Genomic DNA, 23,391 nt, shown 5'->3' with positions numbered 1-23,391 from the left:
CCCGTAGACTATTTCAGCTCATTATTAACCTGCATGTGTTAAAAAACAATGATTTTATTTCATCTGACGTACAGTCATGAGTGTCGGATGGGTAGGTTGCCTCTTTCAAACGCTCCTATATAGTCGTACCTTGGAAGTCGAACGGAATTCATTCTGGAAGTCTGTTTGACTCCTAAAATGTTCAGAAACCAAAACGCGGCTTCTGATTGGCTGCAGGGAAGCTCCTGCAGCCAATCGGAAGCGACAGAAGCCGCGCTGGATGTTTGGCTTCTGAAAATCGTTCGAAAACTGGAACACTCACTTCCGGGTTTCCATCGTTTGGAAGCTGATTTGTTTGGGAGCTAAGGCGTTTGAGATCCAAGGTATGACTGCATATACCATGGCAAAGCTTTAGGTTATCAATCCAAGCCCCTTACAAAATATTAGCAGCAGCCTCAATTTTTAAAAGTTGTTTGCTGCTCATTCAACCCTTGGATAAACCAGTCCACACCCCAAGGTTAAAAGGTCCAGTTTTTTCCTCCCAATGGAAATTATTTGGAGAGCTAAATCAGATGGGTTAAAAAAATATGGGAGGATTGCTACACCAAATAAAATAAAAGGATCTATGAAAGGAAGGGTCCAGCAATGTTATAATAATTTGGGCATAAAATCAACTGGAACACTTAAAATAGCCAAATTTCATGTCATTCTGGCACGCTATAGGATCATCCACATTTACTCCATCAGTCATCAAGTAAACAACCTCCTGCTTGAGAAACACAAAATGTTTGGTCCACTGAAAGGCAAGCAATTACATGCAAAACTATGTAACTTGAATACTTGCCAGTTAAGAGGTTCTCTTCAATAAAGCAAAGTGCTTCTATGCAAATTTCACAGTGGTTTACTAATTAAACCTGCTTTCTGAAGGGGAAATTACTCAAATAGGAACGCTCCCCCACACATACACTGAAAAATATATAAATATTAAGGAGCACAAATTATGAAAAAAAAACAAAATGGTTGGAATATAGTGACTATGACTTACCTTTACATTGTGCATACTCATAATGTTACCACAATCATCCATATACTGCTTTAAATCTTTGTCCTGTGAAAACAAAAATAAGGTGTGAAGTTATCCACAATAGGAATACAAAGTTATGTTTATTTCTTGCTATTCCTTAAAGTGTTTATTTCTTTAGAGAAGAGAGAGGTGCCTATTCTGGCTGATGGACCAGATGTTTATTTCCCTGCTCCTGGTGGGCCAAATCTGACAGGTGGGCAGCTTCATCCATCACTATGACCTCGGCTGATGCTGTGCCTCAAAGCTCTGACTGTCGTTGAACATTGCCTGAAATCCAGAGAAGTGTGAGGCTCTTTGCAAAAGGCCTATTTGGTTTTCAGAGTTTAGAATCTAAGCCATACAATCTAAAAGGCTCAGGGAAGATAGCTACAACCCTGCCAATCTATATCAGGACTATCGTCAGATTAAAACCGGAACCATTAATTGGTAGATTGCTCAAGCTTAGTAGGACCAGTTTTGAATGAGACGGTAAATTATAGACAGTGAACAGACACACTTTTGAGGAATTTTGGTCTCCCCTAAAGCAAGAAAAGAAAGAGGAATATGTTGACGAAAGCTTTCACCTCTCACAACGCTGCGTTCTATTTTTTACAAAATTCATTTAGCATTTTCAGCATTTCAATAGTCAAAAAGGATTTGGGACGCGCACACACACACAAACACAAGATTATATACTGCATCAGCAAAGAGGCAGATGATTAATCAACTCTTTTTTATCATTTGGCAGCTCAGCTTTAAAACTACTCCTAGAAAATGCTTATGTTCAGACTTTGGTGAACCTTTGAAGGTAAAACTTTTGAGAGAAGTAGCTAAAATACCTCTCTGTTCATCCTTATAATCTGAACCAGGCATAGGCAAACTTGGCCCGCCAGATGTTTTGGGACTACAACTCCCATCATCCCTGACCGCTGGTCCTGTTAGCTAGGGATGATGGGAGTTGTAGTCCCAAAACATATGGAGGGCCGAGTTTGCCTATGCCTGATCTGAACTGTATGCACAGATTAAAAGAATTGTGTGTGTTTGCAGCAGACACAAAAATTTCATGATGGAGCACAGGGGAAGGGGTAGAATAAAGTATGTATACCCAAAACTAGTTGAAACCAAAACTGAGTTGCTCCAGAAAGACACTGACGAGCTAGCACAAACCAATACTTTGCAGGACTGATCCCTGCAGAAAAGTATGGATGAAAGTCATTAGGTCAAATTCAGAAAAGACTGGGGGAGCGGGAAGTACTCCTGGTTGCTTGCTACTGAAATATGAACAATTTAAGCACAAAAATGGATCCTGCAACAATCTCAAAGCTGTATCACTGAATCCTATTAATGATAGTCCCTTTTCTATCCTTTTCTGCCCCAGGTTGCAGACCCTACGAATCACCCTGTCTTGTCAGGCTTATCTTTTTTTGTAACCACAGACACTGAAGCAGCACAGAGACTGTGTTTTAGAAGGTCTCCACCTTGTCCTCATAGCAAATATATGATTAATTGCCCAACTTCTCTAATATAGAACAACTGCATTTTCTAGCATGCCAATTAGGCACCCAAACATGAGAGTGGATTGCCTGTATATTCTTTTTTAACAGTGCCTGCACAATGTAATAAGGTAAGTCATACTATAAATAGCTTAAGGTAGTGCTGAAATGGCATTGTTCCTTGCCCCCCCCCCATGGTGGGGGGGAAGTAGTTGACACAACAGCTGGAATCCTGAAAACAAAGAGCACAAAACAACTGGCTTTCAAAAAGGAAACATTTGGGCTATTTTAGGATGTAAAACAGATCTCTCTGCTTCTGTAACAGAATATGAGGAAGATGTACATCTGCAGTACATACAAAACTTTAGAAGGCAAATGCATTAAGTATAACACACTCAAATTATATAAAAAAATAAAAAAATTGTTCAGTAGCACCTTAGAGACCAACTAAGTATCTGAAGAAGTGTGCATGCGCACAAAAGCTTATACCAAGAACAAACTTAGTTGGTCTCTAAGGTGCTACTGGACAATTTATTTATTTTTTTACATATTTCGACTGCGTCAGACCAATACGGCTACCTACCTGAATCAACACTCAAATTAAAGAGTTTTGTAGCCAAGAAGAAGAAGAAGAAGAAGAAGAAGAAGAAGAAGAAGAAGAAGAGGAGGAGGAAGAAGAAGCAACCTTACTACAATTCATACAAGAAATTGTGGTAATGGAATTAATTAATTAACGCCGCTGCCTCCCACAATTCACATATACTGAAACAGCATTATTATACTTCTCTAGGGTTAAACAAATTCAAACAAGAAATTTGAGTGGGAAAGAAAACAACTTACCAGGTACTCAAAGACCAGAGTTAATGATTTGTCTGTATGAACAATATCATGTAGCGTAACGATATTTGCATGTTTTAGATCTTTTAACAATGACACTGCAAAAGGAGAACAGAATTAATAGCCAGGACTGGTAAATAAATGGAAAAATTGAAGTGTACAGATATTAGCGTGTCAAATGAATAGTGGACTAAAAATAGCTCTGTCTGGAAAGCTATATAATTTTTTTACACACCATTATTTTAGTTCATGTGCTACAGATCCAGGCAGAAATACAATAATGTTCTGCAGGTGAAATCAAAGGATCCAGAGGCCCAGAGTTTTCTCAGAGTGAGTGGGTTAGGCACACTTTTATCTGTAGGGGCTTGAAAAGCAGAGGCTTAGCCCCAGGGAACTACCTTGGTGATGATCAAAAGGGGGCATATGGAAGTCTTGAGGGAGAGGAGAGGAGAGAAAAAAATATAGGATGAAAAATGCCATATATTTCAAGTGTGGGGAGGGAACATGGTTTAGATTTGCTGTCACACCGAGATAACAGACTGTTTTACTATGACAGGGTTATGCTCAAGAGTTGTTGTTTCTCATGTCTGACACTTGGGCAAGCAAGCAAAAAGACGGCATGCTTCATCATTTATAACTGCTGGGAATGTCACAAGATGCATTTCTGGCAAAGAAATATATGGGCAGGGCGCAGAATTCTCTGTCACATGAATTCAAGTTGATCTATGGGCTTGAGGTAAGTCTCCAGGGTTTCAGGCAAGGTTCTTTCCCAGCCCTGCCTGGGGACAGCAGGTTTCGAACCTGGGATCTTCTGCATGCAAAGACAGTGTTCTGCCATTCCGCTACGGCCTTTCCCCTCGGGTTCAGGATTTGATGCATTTCTTCACAACACACATACTACTGGAGTTCCAGTTGGTGGAACCATATAAAATGCAAAAGAAAGAAAGAAAGAAAGAAAATCTGCTTACCTTCTCTAATGGCTGTGCATGGTGCCCCCTCTTCGTGTTCTAATCTGATTTCTTTCAAAGCTACCAAGTTTTCTGTCAGCTTACTTCTTCCCTTATATACAGTTGCATAGGTGCCCTGTAAGGAAAAGGACAAAATATATACACTCACAAAAACTGTTTGAGAGTTCTTCTCCAGCTATAGAAAAAAAGCAAGCCAAACTTTGATTTTTTACTTTAAAAATCATAGAATCATAGACATGTAGAGCTGGAAGGGACCATGGGGGCCATCTAGTCCAACCCCCCTGCAATGCAGAAATCTCAACTAAATCATAAATGACAGACAGCTATTCTGCTTAAAAACCTCCACCATCTTTTGTGGAAGTCTGTTCCACTGTTGAACGGCTCTTCCTGTCAGAAAGGCCTTCCTGATGTTTAGTCGGAATCTTCTTTCTTGTTAACTTAAAGCTACTGGTTTGGGTCCCAGGCTTTGGAGAAGGAGAAAACAAGCTTGCACTATCCTCCATGTGATAGTCTTTTAGATATTTGAAGATGGCTATCATATTTCAGTCTCCTCTTTATCAAGCTAAACATACCCAGCTCCCTCAACCATTCCTCATAAGGCTTGGTCTCTAGACCTTTGATCATATCTTGATTCCTCTCCTCTGCACACATTCTAGCTTGTAAATATCCTTCTTAAATTGTGGTGCCCGGAACTGGACATTTCTCCATCTTGTCCATGCAGAGGACCTACCACTTGCTTGTTCCTCCTCTTGCTTTGAAGATAGTCAAAGAAACCTTTTAAAAATCATTTTTAACCTCCCTTGCAAGCTTGAGTTCATTCTGAGCTTTGGCCCACCTGACCTTCTCTCTGCAACATTTGACTACTCGTGTATACTGTTCCTTCATGATTTTGCCTTTCTTCCATTTATTATACATTCCCTTTTTATATCTCAGCTCATCTGTAAGCTCCTTATGCAGTTTCAAAAGGGGTTAAGTTGGCACTGTGGTTAAAATCTGTGCCAAACAAGCACTTAAGCATGGTTAGGGCAAGTAGAGATAGTTTTCACTCTGTATAACAGAGGTGGAAAAGAGCCAATCAAGGGCTAACCATAGGATTGTTTAACCATGGTCAAGCAACTGTGAGTGCAACAAGTGTACCAGATCTCCTTTATATGCTTATTTTTTATTTCTTTGGTGGGGGGGAATTGAACACATAGGGTTGTAGCTAATGCTAGTGCAACTCAAGAGAAGACTGACTAAAATTAATACACACGAGTAACTGACGCATTAATTTCAATAACTTACTCTGAGCAGGAATTAGTTTGATATAACCCAAAAAAATTTGTTTAAACTAATTTTTAAAAAAAATAATGCAAAGAATGACAAAATCGAATAGTCCTCATCTATGAATCACTAAGGCCTAAAATAACAGTGTTAAGGTGTCATGGTGCAAATACAAGAGTGCAAATATCATTAGTGTAAGAAGTATATATATTGTAATATAATGTTCCCTTAGGGCAACTCCTGCGATGTATAACCAGGCAAAATCAGACCACATAACATCTCTGTATGCTGAAGATGCCCTCACAAATCAGATGACTCAATTGAAACTGTCATGCCTGTCTCAAGCTTTCATGTGTTGTCAAGTACGGTAGTCATCTCTATATAACCACTGCTGAACATGACAGCTGTTAGGTATAGTTATTACAAAGGAAAACCATCATGCCTTTAACAAATAAGGCACAGTTACTAGTTTTCCAGCCTGCCCTATTGCTTATCCTGAACAGTCAAGGATTTTAAAACATAAATGAAAGGCAGTGGATATAATGTTGGTTGTAGACCTGCACAGACGCTGTTGGTTTCAGCAAGTCACTATCTCTCACTGCCACTCTTGTGGGAGAAAAAACAATATTATAAAACACCTTACACACTGAAGAAAACGTTGATGTAAATATTAATTTATTGATAACAAGACCCACATCTCTTGGGGGGTTGTAGGTTGGAATAGGATACATACCTCACCAAGCTTTTCCAATTTTATGTAAGTTTCCATTTTCCCAAATCCGATTTCAGACTGTAATAAGGGGGGGGGGAGGCAAAAGGCAAATTCATTTAGAACTACTGTAATAAGTGAGATACTCATGAAGAACTGTTCACCTATTGGAAAACAAAACTGAGGAAGTAACATGTCGAAGCAGGGTTGGGATAGTCTATACCAGGATAAAAACTAGGGCCTGGAGCTGCACTTTCTTTAGTGGACTTCCTGCCTGCACCTTCCCACTGCAGCCCACTTATCCTCTTGAAATCTGCTTCTGGGGGTTAGAAGATTGCCCGGAACAGCAACAGATGTGGCAAATGGGGAACTGAAGCAGGAAGAAAGAATAAGCAAATATCAGAACTCCCCTTCCCTTGCCACCTTTGCAGAAGCACCGGCTCACTCACTGAATCTAAGCCCTGGCTTTGAATGTCCCAGTAAAAACTAGTTTCCCCACTCCGGGCGTACAAATTGGTCCCAGTTCAAAATATTAGCACTACCACAGGTGCTCTGGGAAGCAATGTGAAAGGAGATTACCCGCAGCCCAGTAACAGAGCTTGTGCCAGGTCCTTTGGAAATGGATTTGCTAATTTACCGCAGAAGTCATCACGGGCCCTGATCCATCTCCCATCAAAGCATGATATGAATGCATGACTAGTTATGCAAGAACATGGATGGGGAAATGTACATCAGAAGATGTATCCTATTCAAATTAATATATAGACGCTACCCACACTTTGACCTAATGAAATTATTATTATTTTTTAGAAAACCCAGCAAGAGATATGTGCATGCAAGTCTGCTTATCCTATTGGACCTACTTAGCTGGATTGGGATGAGAGGCTGTGGTTTTTCTTTATTATGCCAGCAGCAGGTTGCAAAATCTTTCCTCATGTGGCCTGCCTTCCCACACACTTTTCTTTTCCCATATAAGAGTCTGAGGGCTACTTCTTACATACGCTTGGTCCTTGAGAACAGATACCAAGGTACAAAATGCATACACATGAAGACAAATATTCATTTATTTCCCAAATGTTTAGACCGCCGTTCATCACACACAGCAATCACAGGAGGGTTTCCAACATCCATCCAAAAACATGCACATATGGTTGATAATAAAAGCATATTTTTTTTGGTCAAACAGTAAAAATATTAGAAGTGCAGATTAAAAACCTAAGACCTTGAACTACCACATTAAATTTCCTCTGAAGGCCTGGAAAGTTATCGTAACTTTTAATGGAATTCCAGAAGTGCAGTTGCCAACCACGCCTCCAGGGGGAGAGAATTATATCGGCATGGTGCCACAACAGAAAAGCCCCTGACTAGCTTGCTTCACCACCTGATAGGCCAGGACATGAAGTGCATATGCACGCACACAGGCATACACACACACATTTTTTAAAAATGGACACTTTCCCGCTTAAAATACATGCAAGCACTCGGCCAAGCCTTTTCCACTCACTTGGTTTTAGAAAGACAAGAATCTTGATGTAGGTTGCATGTCTTTCATGATATATGTGAGAGCTATGAGTGTTTTGTACTTCATCCAAGAACAATATGCTGCTAAAAAGCACCTCTTTCCCTAGCAAATCAAGAAGTTAGTTTCCTCCACCACCCTTCCATTTTACCACTGAACACCAGGAAAAGCCCAGTAAAGCTGCTAATTTTCAGTGCCATTTCTGAAACTAACTTTTGCTGGGTAATTGCTATTCTTCCCTCGACCCAGTAGTGGGACTAGAGTCCTGCTTTCACACCTCCTCTTAACTGCAATTCCTGTACTCTGCTTGCAAAAAGTGCATTATTAAGAGACTTCAACTCATTATCTTCAGTAATCCTGAATATTGCTTCTCCTGTGCACTGAAACTATACATAACAGAGAATGTTGTGTTGCCTCAAAGCTTTATTGCTGTCTCTGTTGGGGAATCTATTTATACATAAGTATAAACAAAGTGGAAATGGGAAGGAACTATAGTATGCACACAGTACAGTCCTTAAGAAAAACAAAAGACTACCAGCCTTTAGGGAAGGTTTTACAGAATTTTGTTTTTAAAAAGTGGTAGTAAATGTTTCTCATTATTTGTGCTCCTATCACAAACCAGGCTATGATTCTAATCAACTTCCTAGGGAGGGAGCCCCAGTGACAGGCTTAAGATCGTGTTGTATGTGGGTTTCTACAGTGCTCCATTTACTGCAGCAGAGAAAGAGTAGGATGGAAAAAACAGATGACCCTTTTGATAAAAAACAAGAGTTTAAATTACTTAGTATAGTATATGGAACTAAAAACCATTATCAGAGACTTATTTGGGGGGTGGGGGAAGTCTGCAGAAATAAAACAATCACAAGGTCCTGTTTAAAATCAGGCAAAAAGGGGGCCAGATAAACATGACAACTGAATGCCCCCCACCAACCAGACTTCAGTTGGCAAGGATGACTGGATGGGAAGCTAAACACAGAAAGACAAATAGCAACATCAGTTCCTCGCACCCTCTTAGGTCACTGCAAAACAATCCTGAACTAATTATCTAGAGCAGAATCATGCAGTGGGATATGAACAATGCAAATGGTGGCAGCAAGGTGGCTGACACTCAGGGAGGGACTGGGCAGCAAAGTACAGTGGTACCTCAGGGTACAGACGCTTCAGGTTACAGACGCTGCTAATCCAGAAATAGTACCTTGGGTTAAGAACTTTGCTTCAGGATGAGAAGAGAAATTGTATTCTGGTGGCGTGGCGGTGGTGGGAGGCCCCATTAGCTAAAGTGGTACCTCAGGTTAAGAACAGCTTCAGGTTAAGAACAGACCTCCAGAACGAATTAAGTTCTCAACCTGAGGTACCACTGTACCTACAAATGAGCTTTATGCAATCCCAGATACAGCATGTCAGTGAAATGAAGTTGCAGTTGTCATGGATGCCCCTGAATCATACTAGCAGCTCCTGCCTCTTAGCCCTGACATGAGGCCCTGAGGAGAAAGACACCAACCTTGGCCTATGGGTTAAAGCTCTCACTCTGTGTAGATGGGAAATGTTCATGCATGCGTACTGCAAGCCCATTGCTTGTGTATTTGCTTTTTACCCTTCATGTTCCCCTAAACAGGGACTACATTTGCAGCATCTGTTACCAGACTTCATTGGCAGGAGGAAGAATAAGCAGGAGAAAAAGCAAGAGTCACTGGGGGCAGGGTGAGGGGTAGCACAACCAGCCTTGCCATGCAGCGAGGGAATGTGTTGCTGCTACCCTTTGCAAGGAAATGCTGTGTCCCCACATCAAATGCCATCAGAATACTAATCAGCTGAGGTAAGGGCTGTCTAGCATAAAGCAAAAGTCAGCAATTATCTGCAAATGGCTGATGAAACCATGCTGACAGACATTCAAAGCTATTTTCCCTACATGACTGGTTACTAATTGTGGGGATTTAAAATTCTACTAAAGTTCGCAGACATCTTTTGCTATTTATTTAAATGGAGCCAGCTTTCATTTTTCTCCTAATGACAAAAGCCTACTTTATAATCAACAGGGCTTATCTACTATAAGTCTGTTAACAGAACTAATCGTACTCGTTTAACTCTCCTACTTAGTTGGGCCCCCAAAATGGTATTAAATATGTATAACATTTCCTCCTAACCAGAGTTGTTTCATAATGTGCATTCACCTACAGTAAAGGGCTGTTTCAACTTCAATTTTTAAAAATAAATGTGAGGGTTTCGCTATAAGCGTTATCAATGTGAAATGAAACAGAAAAAAGGAACTTCACACAGGTAGACCCCAATGAAAGTAAATAAAAGAAAAACTCTATACACAGCCCATTAAATGACCCCAACATGGCCAAAACCTCCAATTTAAACAACACAGGCAACTGCTGCATGAACATTATGTAGGTAAGATAAAAGAGAATTGAACTATTCAGTTCTGTCCTTCCCCACCCCCACCCCCACCCACTACCACCTCAAGGATGTTCTGAGATGAAAGAAAACTCAAATTAACATTGAGGCTTTGAAGACTAGGAATTAAGATTGGGAACTACTACAGTCTTGAGATACCATCCCTGTAAGGTGCTCTCTTGCAGTACAACCAATAGCTCTCAGTACCTTTTTTACATTAAATATTGGAGATACAACTCACTGACTTGTATCTCACATCAGGATAGCAGAAAAAGTATAGGTAGTGACCCTTTTCTGCAAGTCTTTTCTGGCTTTTCTTACAGGCCTTGGCATCCTATTAAGCAACCAGCAAACCTTCTATGGGCAAAAAGCACTGTGTACTTCGCAACGTTCCTCTCTTCGTTCTAGGCAACATTTCTCCCTTATTGACAGCACCAGCATTGGCACCCATATAGCTAACTGAAGCACCACAGTTTTCCTAATAATGGCATGTGCTTGTATAACGTTTTACACTAATGGAAACTGAGGACTGGATTTAACTCTTGTTCAAGGCCAAAAAAAGGGAGTGAAATTTTGTAACTGGATATATAGCTCATATTTGCAGGTCATGCTAAACCATGGGCGTGCAAGGAGGGAGTCGCTGGAAACTCTGGAATTGTGCACTCAGTTCCCTTCCTGCACAGTCAAGAAAAAGACTTTGCTCAAATTGAACCACACTTTCCATGAATGCCAGGTTTCTGTCCTAACTCTGGTTAGCTTTCAACAAACTAGTTTCAGAAACCATGGTTAGAAGTTGCCTCGTTTTGAAACTGACCCTATTTTGAAACCACAACCCCCGGTCTGGACAACATGACAATCAGACATTCAGGGCAAGGGAAACTAAGAATTGGTGAAGTTCTTCCAGCCACACAAGAGACGTTGGGGGTGGGATATGTGATCATGAGGATCCTTGCACCTTCTTCCCCACTAGTGGATGTGACAAAAAGCCAATGGTTAAATTGGAATATATTTGACCACAGTGTTAGATTACTAAAACATAAAAGGGTTAAAAACATTAGGTATAGACTCTTGCTCTTAAATGACAGATGAATTAAAGGTGTGCCAAGATGATACATTGCTACAAACACAACATTGCACTTGTCAGTACATGCTAAGCTGATTAAATATTTACTCCACTAAGCTAGGCCTTTAATGCAAATGTTTTCAAAGGGAGACCATAAAATTGTTACTCTATTTTTAAAAAACAACAACACTTGATTCCCTCTGCTAACAGCAAGGTTTGTGCCACATCTGAAAGGCTAAGTTGAATGCAGAGTTTCTTGAAAACAAAATTGTTGCACATCTCAAAAGAAGAGCACAGCGGACTGAGCAGAAGGAAAGAGGCAGCACGTGCACTGCCCGCAAACCCAAACACAGCTGCCAGATCTCAGCTTACAACAAGTTCCTTTAAATGTGGAAGGGGGGAGTGCGGGCGCAGAAAAGGCGTCTTGTAAGAGATGGTCCATTTTAAATGCACACTGTGCTCATTAGAGGGCACAATTTTTCCTACTACAGCTTGAAAAACAGGTTCCTACAAACAAGGATTGCTTGAGACGGAAGGAGAAGCTATCCTATAAAGCACACTGAAATAGATTTATCTGAATGTGCCAAGAAAGGTACAGAGCAGCCCTTCTAAAAAACACTTCCTTGCAGCTGAAAGGATCTTAAGAGAACCCTAGCTTTTTCTTTCGACTTTAAAATTGCTGTAACCAAATTTATTAATTTTCTATTCTTTTCCCATTTCACCCTCCCCCCACCCAAAAATATCCAAGGCAGTTCGCAATCCACACAATTAGGAAGTTACCATTTGTGAATCGGTAACTACTGTTAAATACACACTTTTAACATCAACACACACCCAACATTGGGTATAAACTTACTACTCTCCTACCTGGCACCATATGCAACCTGCCTCTGCCTCTACAATTTAGGATAGTGTCCTCCCTCTGTTGTTGCTAAGAACAGCTAATCTACTCCCATGAAAGCCTTACTTTCACCTTCCAATTTTCCTTAGCTGTCCATTTTCCTCTCATCCAAGGGGGAAAACACCATACCAGAACAACCCTACTAAAAGGAAGCTTTTCCTCCAAAATCTGCTCCTCTTGATTATCTCGATTGCAAATAATATTCCAAAGTCTTTGCCTGCTGTCGCTACAACTTTCTGATCTTCTTGGCTTTTTATGGCTCATTCATGTAATTAAATGTTTGTGTTGGATGACTGCAAGTTATATTTTCAAAGCCTTCATGAAGATCCATTCACAATCTTCAAGAAGTCACCATGTCCTTATGTCTGGCATAACTTGCAATGTAAACAAGAGCTACCCTACCTCCGATTGGCAGAAGTAAGTATTTACACATAATATTTTCTCCAAGTTTAAAACAAAGCCAGCATGATTGCTATAAACAAATGCTATGAATAAAAACTGACTTAAAACAAGAAACAATGTTCTAGGCATACTCTTAAAAAAAGTATTTTTAAAGTTCTAATCAGCGATTAAGCTCACACTGAAACAATAAGCTTTGCATTTTATCACCTCTTTCAGTGCTATGACACTAGTGCTTTCAGCAGAACTTCATTTTAATATGGTATAGAAGGCAGACTGCAACTGCTGCAGTCTTCCCTTGTCTGAGGCATGTTTTTATAAATCACAGAATACTTATAACTAGGGCATTTAATAATTTATGATTCCACAGGGACACATAATATGAGAAGTTTCAAGTGCGAGGTGCCGGGGAAGAGCTCACAGTTGGGTACCATTGGCAGGAACCCATGGAGCAGGCAAAGCTTTGGCATCATCATTCCAAAGAAAAATAAGCATGAACAAACCAGCAGGGGGAAGGGATGATGATGATATGGAGAACAATAACAACAGTGATATTTACAAAACAAATGCCACTACCACCATCACCCAACCCACTTTCTAGCCCAGCATTATGTTCTTTTTAAATAAAAGTCTAAATTATAAATAACACTATTAATAATTATCTATCTTCCCTGTGCATATACCAAAGATATAAGTACATGAAATGTACACAACGACATAATTTATTCTGGCAGCTGTTAATGAGCTGACCATATTTTTGGTGACCACTATGGCAGATGTGCAAGAGGTCACTTAAAGTGGTCAGGTATCTGTATCCTAAGTATAGGGAGGAGCAGAAGAAACTGCTGGAACTGAGTCCAAAAAAACCAAGCAATGTGAAAGACAGTAGCAGATGTGCCACACTGCTGTGCAGCAGACCACAAACACTGCTAGTCACAATCAAATGCCACAACACATTTCAGGTGCTACCAGAGTATCTGTCAACTAGAAAAGGCAGCAGCAACTTACCAGGGATGCTCTGCGAGATCGTCTGCTCATTGGTTGATCAAACGGTGGACTGTTTATCTGTAGCTTTTCAAGATATCCATCTGGTATCCTGATGTCTGCAGGTAGTGACAAACGCTTGTTCAGGTCCTGAGGAAGTTAACAACCATTGTTAGAGGGGCACAAGTAATTAAAAAAAAACCCAAAAACAAACACCAATCAAATATAGAGTTGATTCAAAGAACATTTCAATGTTCGATAATTGAAAATACTAATTGTGAAGGAAGCAGCATATATCCAATAGTTATGCCAAGGTTAGGGTTAGAACCAGTAAATCTCAAAACAACTTGTTTCCAAAGAGAACTGCAGTTGCACTACACATCTCAACTGCTTCAACGAAACAAATCTGTATTTGCATTACTGCACAAGAGGATGTGCTTCAGAGTATGATCCCATACTCTGAAGTAACCCCATCAAGCCCAGCTAGACTTACACCCAAGTAACTACATATATGGTTGAAATCTGTTGTGTTCTATTATATATATGTGTAAACACACACACCTAAAATATGGTAACTGTCAACAGGTGCTCAGGGATGAAGGCTGTCTCCATAATGCTTAATAAGAGTCATATTCAAACCTTCTTAGACACTCACAGTTTGATCACATACATTATCAAGTATTCTTGAGTTTCTTTTCCTCTCAAATGGACCTCACAGACTGATGATACTTGGCAGAGGCAAAGGTAACCTCTGGAGCCCAAGATTCCTAATATTCCATTCTCTAAATAAAAAAATTCTGACCACGTTCTGGGTTGAGTCCATTAGCACTACATTTTTCTGCAATGTAATTTACCAGTCTGGCATGCTCTAGGCTTCTCCCCTCACCCTGCCACTGAAGTGTGTCCTAGGTGTTCTCATAACTCAACTATTACTTAACCTGGAACAAGATAAAGGTCAAATCTGATACTCTGACTCCAAATGGACTTGTACCAAAGTTCAGATTTATATTATCTGCCCTTTTAGGTACAGTAAGTATTTCAATTATATTCCTATACAGTGGTACCTCGGGTTAAGTACTTAATTCATTCTGGAGGTCCGTTATTAACCTGAAACTGTTCTTAACCTGAAGCACCACTTTAGCTAATGGGGCCTCCTGCTGCTGCCGCACCACCAGAGCACAATTTCTGCTCTCATCCTGAAGCAAAGTTCTTAACCTGAGTACTATTTCTGGGTTAGCGGAGTCCATAACCTGAAGCATATGTAACCCGAAGTACCACTGTATTCAGATTTATAAACGTAACACTGTTGTGGACAGCAGGCAGCAGTTAACCTCTAGACAGCTTCCAACAGCTAGGAAGGTTTATCAGTAATAAGGTACACTTGCACACCAGTTTTTTGGCAACTTCTTCCAAACTGCGACAGTTTTCAAAATGGATCAGCACTTGATAACAGTTCCAAACTCTTGAAGCTTAAATTGGGTTTGGGCCTGAACTGCTACTGAATGAGTGGGACTGTCTGGAAAGATATAAGGCATAACTCTAACCTGGCCTGAAGCTGACAAGTGATGTTTATAGACATAATCCAATGTTTTTATAATAGTTCATATTCTTGGCTGTCAGACAGAATTATTGAGAGCCAGGGAATAATAAACTGTTGAGGAAGCAGCAAAGTAAGTTATAAAGAAAGAAGAGATGTGAAAGAATAGAAGCAGAAAGTAAAAGAGAGATGAGGACTGAAGGCAAAGAAGAGGATACACTTTCCAGAAAAGTGCAATGTAAGCTTTAATAATATAGGTGCACCTCACTGGACAGAAAGCACAAAAAGATAAATTATTAAACAACTGGCAAAGAGGCTAGAAGCCTAAAATAATTGCTTCAGGTTCCCAAATCTTCCTTATTACAGTAGTTGAGGAGCACATAATAAATCATGAGGACAGGCACTTAATTATTTGACTCTAACTATAGTATTGTCCTTGCTACTGCAAAGCTATCACAGAGAGAGAGAGAGAATAAATGGAAAGCGATGCCCACATGCCATGGTCATCAGGATCCCGTAACATTACCAATGAGAAGAAGGGGGAAAGATTGAGCTTCAAAGTTTGTAGATGTCAGCTTGATTGCCCAGAGAATCCATTATAGGTCAAATGAAAGTGATTTGCTCTCTTGTGTAAGTATCAGACTGAATCAGCCATCTCACCAGTTTCAACTAGCATCAGGAAGACATCATGTCAGCAACAGCCACAAGCTGCTTGCTAATAAGTTACACTGCTGCTGCTCAGCAAAGAGGATTTAATATGCCTTGTTTGTTCCACGATGCTGTTTGCTCTGCCGTTTAATTTCCTGATAAGCTGACCCTAAAGGCCCCACAGCCTTACAAATAAGAGCATACATAGTATGTAAATATTTAATTGCGTCTTCCAACATGGCAAGAAACTATGAGTCCATGCCATACACATGGGTCCACTTTTCTTACTGTTTTTGTATTATGTACTATTATAGAGCATGAGCTCTCCTTTCTCTCAGTATTTTTCCAAGCTAACTTATCACATTGCATTTTTGTAACATGACAGAACTGGAACACTTGCAGTGAACTGGATGCACAAATTAAAGTACTGCACCATAAGAACAGTTAACTTCTACCGTCTTTGAAATATAAGGATTGTAACTTCCACAACTTAGCCTTTTCTCAGGGTACTTGCAGACACACAAAATCTTGTACTGTTGAAAGTAATGTTGGGTTGCTTTCACTTACTTTGCTCAAGACTTCAGAGCAAGGTGTAAAATGGCAACTGTATGAGGAGAAGAAATCTTCAGATCCCAAACAACTGTGGGTTTTAAGGACCGTAAACATTATTTGTTTTGTTGCAAAGGTAACGTGTAAGGTAAATAAAATAGCAAAAGATCAGGATGCCCAAATAAAGGCATATAGGCCATGACACTAATCTATGTGTAGGCACCAGACAATTTTCAAACATGAATCATGGTGACCATTTTGTTGTTTTACTGTATCATGCCATGTCAGGAACACACTCAGCTAATGGCAATGAGTAATACTTCCCTCATGAAGGAAGTCAATTTTTCTGCAGCACAAAATGACTTATGAGTGGCTGACATCACAATGTTTATTGCACTTGCTTGTTTAATGTTCTGCTGAATTTTAAAAAATGAAGGGCTCTACTAAAATTTAAAAGAGAAGATTAAATACTACAAAGAGTAATAATGATCATGCCAATTAAATAGCATGGGGCTCCTCAAACTTCTCTGGTCTTGCAGATGCCAAAAGAAAACAGGGGCTTATGCATCTTTAATAGTTGTGTAGAAGAGGTGTTTTCAGCGACTGTGACTTGCCATGCACAGCGAAACTGCCTCTTCTGTGCAACTATTAAAGGTACAAGAGCCTCTGGCCTTTTTCACACCTGAGCACCTTATGTAAAAAGGCTGCATTGAACTTCCCATAAGTGTGCACCTCTACTATGTTTTTATAGCGGATGACAACTGATCTTCCCAAAATTGCTTTCATTTACAATTGGGTTCAACTACGGGGTCCTAAGAACCTTTCCAGCTTAACTTCACAGTAAAAAATTGATGCAATTGTTTTCTGTGTTACTGAAGCCCTGGAACACACCACCCATTATTTCTTTGGCACGCAAGACATGTGCAAGTCCACTGCTGCATGATAAAGATCAGTGGTTTGGGACACTTATGTAACATAAGCATGAGAAGAGTATATCCCATGCTTCAGCCAGCCAAGCAAGAAGGCATGAGAGGGGAGAAGTTGACACTTAGCTCTGTTCCCTTCCTCTTTACAGTGAATGTCACAGTGGGTTGGGCTGCTGCACTGCTAAATAGGTAAGGCAAAAAAGGTAAAAGAACCCCAGATGGTTAACTCCAGTCAAGGGTGACTATGAGGTGAGGCGTTCATCTCGCTTCAGGTCAAGGGAGTCGGCGTTTGTCCACAGACAGCTTTCCGGGTCATGTGGCCAGCATGACTATACTGCTTCTGACAGAACGGGACACCATGACAGAAACCAGAGCGCATGGGAACACCGTTTACCTTCCCGCTACAGCGGTACCTATTTATCTACTTGCACTGGTGTGCTTTTGAATTGCTAGGTTGGCAGAAGCTAGGACAGAGCAACAGGAGCTCACCCTGTCATGGGGCTACGAACTACCGACCTTCTGATCAGCAAGCCCAGGAGGCTCAGTGGTTTAAACCACAGCACCACCCGCTCCCTAGGCACTGCTAAATAGCTACTGCTGGGCAGTAAAGTGCCTCAGGTTCTATGTGCTCAAGGATCCTTTCCCTCCTTTCAACTTCACTCCATTTCCAAGCGTCTTATGTTCACTAACCTCATCCCCAGGCTCACCACACAATCTGAAAACTGCTGATCAAAGGAACACATTGCCTATCAAGTTAATCATGTCATTCACAGACATGGGAGCCACTTTAAACCACACAGCCTTCTCCAGCAAATCTATTTTGCATAAATTAAATTTTCTAACACATCTGAAGCAGAACACATCTCAGAAAGGTCAGTAAGCATTAAGAGCTCAACTTCGGAACACTCCAAACACACTCATGGAGAAATCATTACCTCATAAATGGACAGAAAGCTAAATATAATAAGATCTTCAAACTGTAAGAGAACTTAAAACTGTGAATGAAAACCTAACAGTTTAATACAGACATTTTTAAAACTAAGTTGTAATTAGTTTTTCTAAAAATAAAAAATGTGCTTAGTGGATATGTGAAAAAGATTACACATTTGAAAAATTATGTTCTATATAAGAGAAAAGAAGATCATAGTCTGACTGAAGACCCTTCTTAGACAGTATGTTGCTCCTGGAATGAAGGGGAGTATGGAGATTAGAACAAAAGTTACTGGTTATTATGATTATTATTAATTAAATAAATAAATTTGTATACCGCCCTTCAACCATAGATCTCAGGGTGGTTCACAACATAAAATTACAATATAAAAACTAACAAAATACAAAATAAAAACAAAAACAAGCCAATAATCCTCCCTCCCACAACACATTTAAAAGGGCAGTGGATGTCAATCAACCAAAGGCCTAGTTGAAGAAGAGTGTTTTTGCCTGGTGCCTAAAGGTGTATAATGAAGGTGCCACTACAGAAAAGGCCCATTATTGTGTTGCCCCCTTCGGACCTCTCATGGAGGAGGCACACAAAGGACTTTATAGACCTAAGGTTCTGGTAGGTTCACATGGAGAGAGGGAGTACTACAGACCTGAGCCGTTTAAGGCTTTATAGGTCAAAACCAGCATCTTGAATTGGGTCCAGAAACTGATTGGTCATACCAGAATCAGTGTAATATGCTCAAACTGTCTTGTCCCAGTGAGCAATCTAGTTAGCATATAGTATATATACTACCGTCTGTGTAGGACAGACAAAACAGGTTTCTCCAACCTTCAGTCCTTCAGATGTTCTTGACTACAACCATGGCTGGGGGCTGATGGGAGTTGTAGTCCAAAAATCTGGAGAGCACCAGGTTGCAGAAAGCTTCTGTAATAACCACAGCAGAATCTTTTAACTGCTATACATGCTACTGGCATCACAATTTAAAGACATTCCAGTTCAATAAGAGGAGCCACCACTCAAGTGGTCTCATCTATTATACAATAAAATAATTCTGAAAAGTAGATATTGTCCAAACTTATCCTTGCAATCTCTAACTTGTTATCAACAGCCTCATTTTTCAGAGTACCCAGACATCTTGCCAGCACTGACATCATTGACTGTGCTTGCCAACAGACGTGTAATTAAATCATGTCATTCTAATTTCAATGGCATTAGAAACACGTATTTTGAATTTGGTAGCGGAGGGAAGAAATGGAAGAACCGACAGTCTGTGAGGAAAATGTTTCCAGAGTTTATCTGATGAACTTAATTGTGAGTATTATGTGCATCATTTTCAAACTGCTAAATGTAAAAGGCTTTCAGTCTCGATACTTAATTTGGAGGGAAATAACTAAAGTGAATGTCAAGGCTGCTTTTTGCATTCTTAGTACATAAACTCAAACAGGTGAAATGGGCAAGTTGCCGCACAAATCAATAGGAAAAATGTGTCCTGAATTGAATCCAAAAAGCAAAATTATATTTGTCAAAGTTCTTTTGGACTTTCTTTTGGGCAACAACTTTGTAAGGTTCTACAATGAAGAAGTTGACTTTAAAGTAAGTTTTGCCCTAGTATATTAAAAATATCAACTAGTTACATCTCAGTTTTGCTGCAATTTTTCTCCAGATAGGATGGCTGGCATGCATACAAAGCCTTATAAATGAAGGAAATTAAGTATTCTTTCCTCCCTTTGTTTACCATCATACAAGATTCCATTTGTTAAACAGGAAGACTGAAAAGCTGAGTCTAGAACTCTCCCATTGTGTTTAGTTTCTGAAGTGTTATGCAGATTAGTAAGGGGCAAGGGAAGGGAATCTGTGGCCATCACTATATGGTCAACAGTTAACTCATGTCCTGCTAATTACATGTTGTAGTCCAACAACATCCTGAAGGCCGCAAGTTCCCCATCTTTGCTCAAGAGTCTGCATGCCAGGAAATGAAAGTTGACGAGGGCAAAACAAACTCCTGAAGAAAGTTCCAAAATCTGGCCACACTAGGGTGTAGTGCTTTTCCCCCAGCAACATTTGGTGCTCTTCACAGCACAAAATCTGAGAATATTTATTTAAAATGCCCTGGTACCAAAATCAGACACCCCTGTCTCCGAGCAGCAAGAGACTCCAGGGCTCACAGTGTTATCAGTCCAACTGGGCAGTTCTCAAAGCCATAGATTTGGAGTCAGTCCACAGGAAAGCCAAGCTTTTCTATCTAGTTTCCAGCCCAGGCAAAAACTCACACACAAACTAGCCCCTGACCTATACTTCTCCATCCTAGGATGATGTGGCATTCACCCAGATCATATGGAAAAAGACCTATGGTCTGACCAGGTTTACTCTCGTAGCTTCTAACCTCACAGATATAGATTTGGAATGGACCCACATATATCATCAATACCACCCCCTCAGGCCTATATTATGTTTACATCTTTCATATGTTTTTATTTCATGATGCTTCTGGGCAATTTTGAGCATCTGGAATTTTCAACACCATGTCTCTTTGGGTCAAACTAAATGTGCTTGGGATTCTCCTCTCCCCCCCCCCCACTCTCTCCCCCAGCAGCAGATGTCTCATTTAGGATTGGAATTACAACATTGGAAGTTAGCCTCCCATTTGCTCCCAGTTTAATTACACTCACCAAGTCACTGGAGGTAAATACATTTACCAATAGAAAAGTGGCCTTTTGTTGTGCAACAGGGAAGCTGTGGGTGCTTCCAGACAGAGACCTTCAATATTGAACCAACATCAATATTTCCTTCCAGAGAGAAATTCCCTTCCATTCTTGGAGACAGGTGTAGCTGAGGAAATCTCTTCCCGCTCAGAGCAGAAGCATTTAGAGTCATGTTGCGACCTCCTTTCCCTGCCAACTTCAGTTCCTCCAAGAGGGGCACCAGAAGGTGCTTAAACTTCCTAGACTTTGTCCAGGAACCCCAAGTAAATTCTGAGGGTTATGATTGTTTGAGGTGCCCTTTGTCAAGTGCAGGGAACTCAGAGGGACATTGGGATGGCCAGAATGGCTGGACAATTCCAGGATTTATGGTGTCAATGACCATGCTTCCATCAACTCATTTCACGCTTCTTGCAGTACAGCAAGAATAGAAGGAATCTGAATTCAAAGATCAGGAAAACCTATCCTTTCAGGAGGACTCTTCCTGCGTTCTTATGATGGGGACATGCTACTCATTTCCCACTGAATTAGGGGGCAAAGGAATAGGAGCTCTATGGGCACTGATAAGCCCTGGAAAAACTACATGAATTCAAACAAACTAAAAGGAGGGGAAACTTAAGGAGAACAGGAGAAAACTGAAAGTGAAGCTATTAAAAAAAAATATAGACAGTCTTAAAAATTAAGCTGACATGCAAAACAATCATTCTCCTTAAAAGGGCAGACTCAGGAACTAAACGTGGCCATTCAAGTTGGTTGACCATCCTTCTCTGGAAGGGTAAATTAAAGTACACTGGCCCAGCCTTCAGACAAGGAGAGTTAATCACTGTACACTTTGACATATTTGCATACCAACTCTCTAAAGGGTTAGATGATTTATTTACAAGAAGTTCTCACAACACTATCAAAGATAATTTGGAAAAAGCATGAAAAAAGTTAATTGCTAATTCAGTAACTACCAGCTAATTATAGTGAACATCAATGAATTTACTCTAGAACTAACTGACAAGAAAGGAAGTAGTTAAAACCAGGCAAACAAATCCCAAGTCTCTTGTTAACATAATATAGTTTCCCATGGGGGAGTATTACCTCCATGGAAATCCTTCTGTGTATCCGGTTTCTGAGGCAAACACCTGTAGGGGATTGGACTTCATCAGACGACGTTCCGGAAGCTTGATCACTTTCACCATCTGATCCCATTTTCAGATTTTCATGTACAATATCTAAATCAAAGAAAACCAGCCATTACTTCACATTATTGTCTCTCAGTTAAGCAAGCACTCTGCCTTTATTGCCAACCAAAGGCATTGGAGGAAACTAATGTAGTACTCATTTTATCAATAAGATTGTGCCCACGACATGATTGTTCTTTCTAAACATAAAACGACACCATTTTGGTCCAACAAGTCTTATTGACTTGAGTTTCTATTTTTTTAATTGGAACTTCTTCAATTTGTTTGTCTTTGAATACCAAGGCTACCAATATGCAGTTGAGATAGCAGGAAAAATGAGTTTAGAATGTGTATGGTCAAAATCTTCTGTAAAGTCATACAGCTTCATATTAAGGATACATTTAAGAGGATGCTTTATTTAAAAGCTGCTAAGAAAGAACATTTCAAGCAAAAGTAATATTCAATTATCAAACTACTTCAAGTAATGGCACTGTGTTCTTGAAATGGGTAACAGTGCAAATCAGCTCCTTGCATATGCAATAGTAAATGTCAAATTGTGAATGTAACATTTACATGTATTTTTTAGTGTTCTTAAAAGATAGTAGGAAATGAGAAAAACATACAAGAACCACAACTAGTGATGACTAAATTAGATTGAGATTTGTATTATTTACCTCTAATGACAACTTTATGAAGGAAAAATAAGAAAATGTCTAGTTGTTGTTGTTTTTAAAGACGTTGGGTTAAGAGAGCTTAACAATGCTTTTGCCAATATATTCCAGTGAAGGAAATGTGAACAGACTATTTTTCTTAGAAACACCAAATCTATGATTTTCAAAGTAAACAAGGAGTACTTTCTTGATGAAACATAAGACTGCAAGATAAAAGGCATATCTAGGCCATTCTGAAGAATTCAGCGGTGTGAATTCTCTTGTCATGCTGCATAGTATTTAACAGATTCCTTTTCAAAAATGGGGGAGTGCATACTTCTCTGGATGAAAAATATCATAATAAGGCACAAGTCTACAACCAAACAAACTGTCCTAGAAGAAATAATCCAGCAACACAATGGGCTGGTTCATTTGTAAAATGAAACCATGGTTTACTGCAACACAGAGAAGCCTCAGTGAGTTTAAAAAGGGGGTGGGGCTTTGCATGATGCTCTCTCCCTTCTCCTCTCATACAGTCAAGACTTATGCCAAGAAAAATTACAGTTTCAAAGAAACTCAGCTTAGAGTTATGTGCAATCCTGGAATACTGGTTAAAACAAAGGTTAATTGCTAACAAGACAACTTCAATCCATGGTGTGGTGTAGTGGTTAAGAGCGGTAGTCTCGTAATCT

At 40.0% G+C, this 23,391-nt stretch overlaps 1 protein-coding gene across 2 annotated transcripts in view; it reads right to left on the bottom strand.

Moving 5' to 3' along the window:
• The window catches only part of CDK17 (cyclin dependent kinase 17), a 68,774-nt gene that overhangs the window by 9,111 nt on the left and 36,272 nt on the right, over nucleotides 1-23,391 (bottom strand). For both annotated transcript variants that reach the window (XM_081878278.1, XM_081878279.1), the window contains exons 4-9: nucleotides 21,967-22,100; nucleotides 13,603-13,728; nucleotides 6,337-6,393; nucleotides 4,341-4,455; nucleotides 3,376-3,470; nucleotides 1,025-1,087 (exon numbers count right to left, since the gene is read on the bottom strand). In XM_081878278.1, the coding sequence (XP_081734404.1) occupies nucleotides 1,025-1,087; nucleotides 3,376-3,470; nucleotides 4,341-4,455; nucleotides 6,337-6,393; nucleotides 13,603-13,728; nucleotides 21,967-22,100 (590 nt within the window). The remainder of the gene's footprint in view (nucleotides 1-1,024; nucleotides 1,088-3,375; nucleotides 3,471-4,340; nucleotides 4,456-6,336; nucleotides 6,394-13,602; nucleotides 13,729-21,966; nucleotides 22,101-23,391) is intronic.

Source organism: Podarcis erhardii (assembly GCF_964252035.2).
Source record: "Podarcis erhardii genome assembly, chromosome: 10".
Classification (NCBI taxonomy): domain Eukaryota; kingdom Metazoa; phylum Chordata; class Lepidosauria; order Squamata; family Lacertidae; genus Podarcis; species Podarcis erhardii.
The sequence above is the reverse complement of the archived record's forward strand: the minus strand, read 5'-3'. Positions and strand labels throughout refer to the sequence as shown.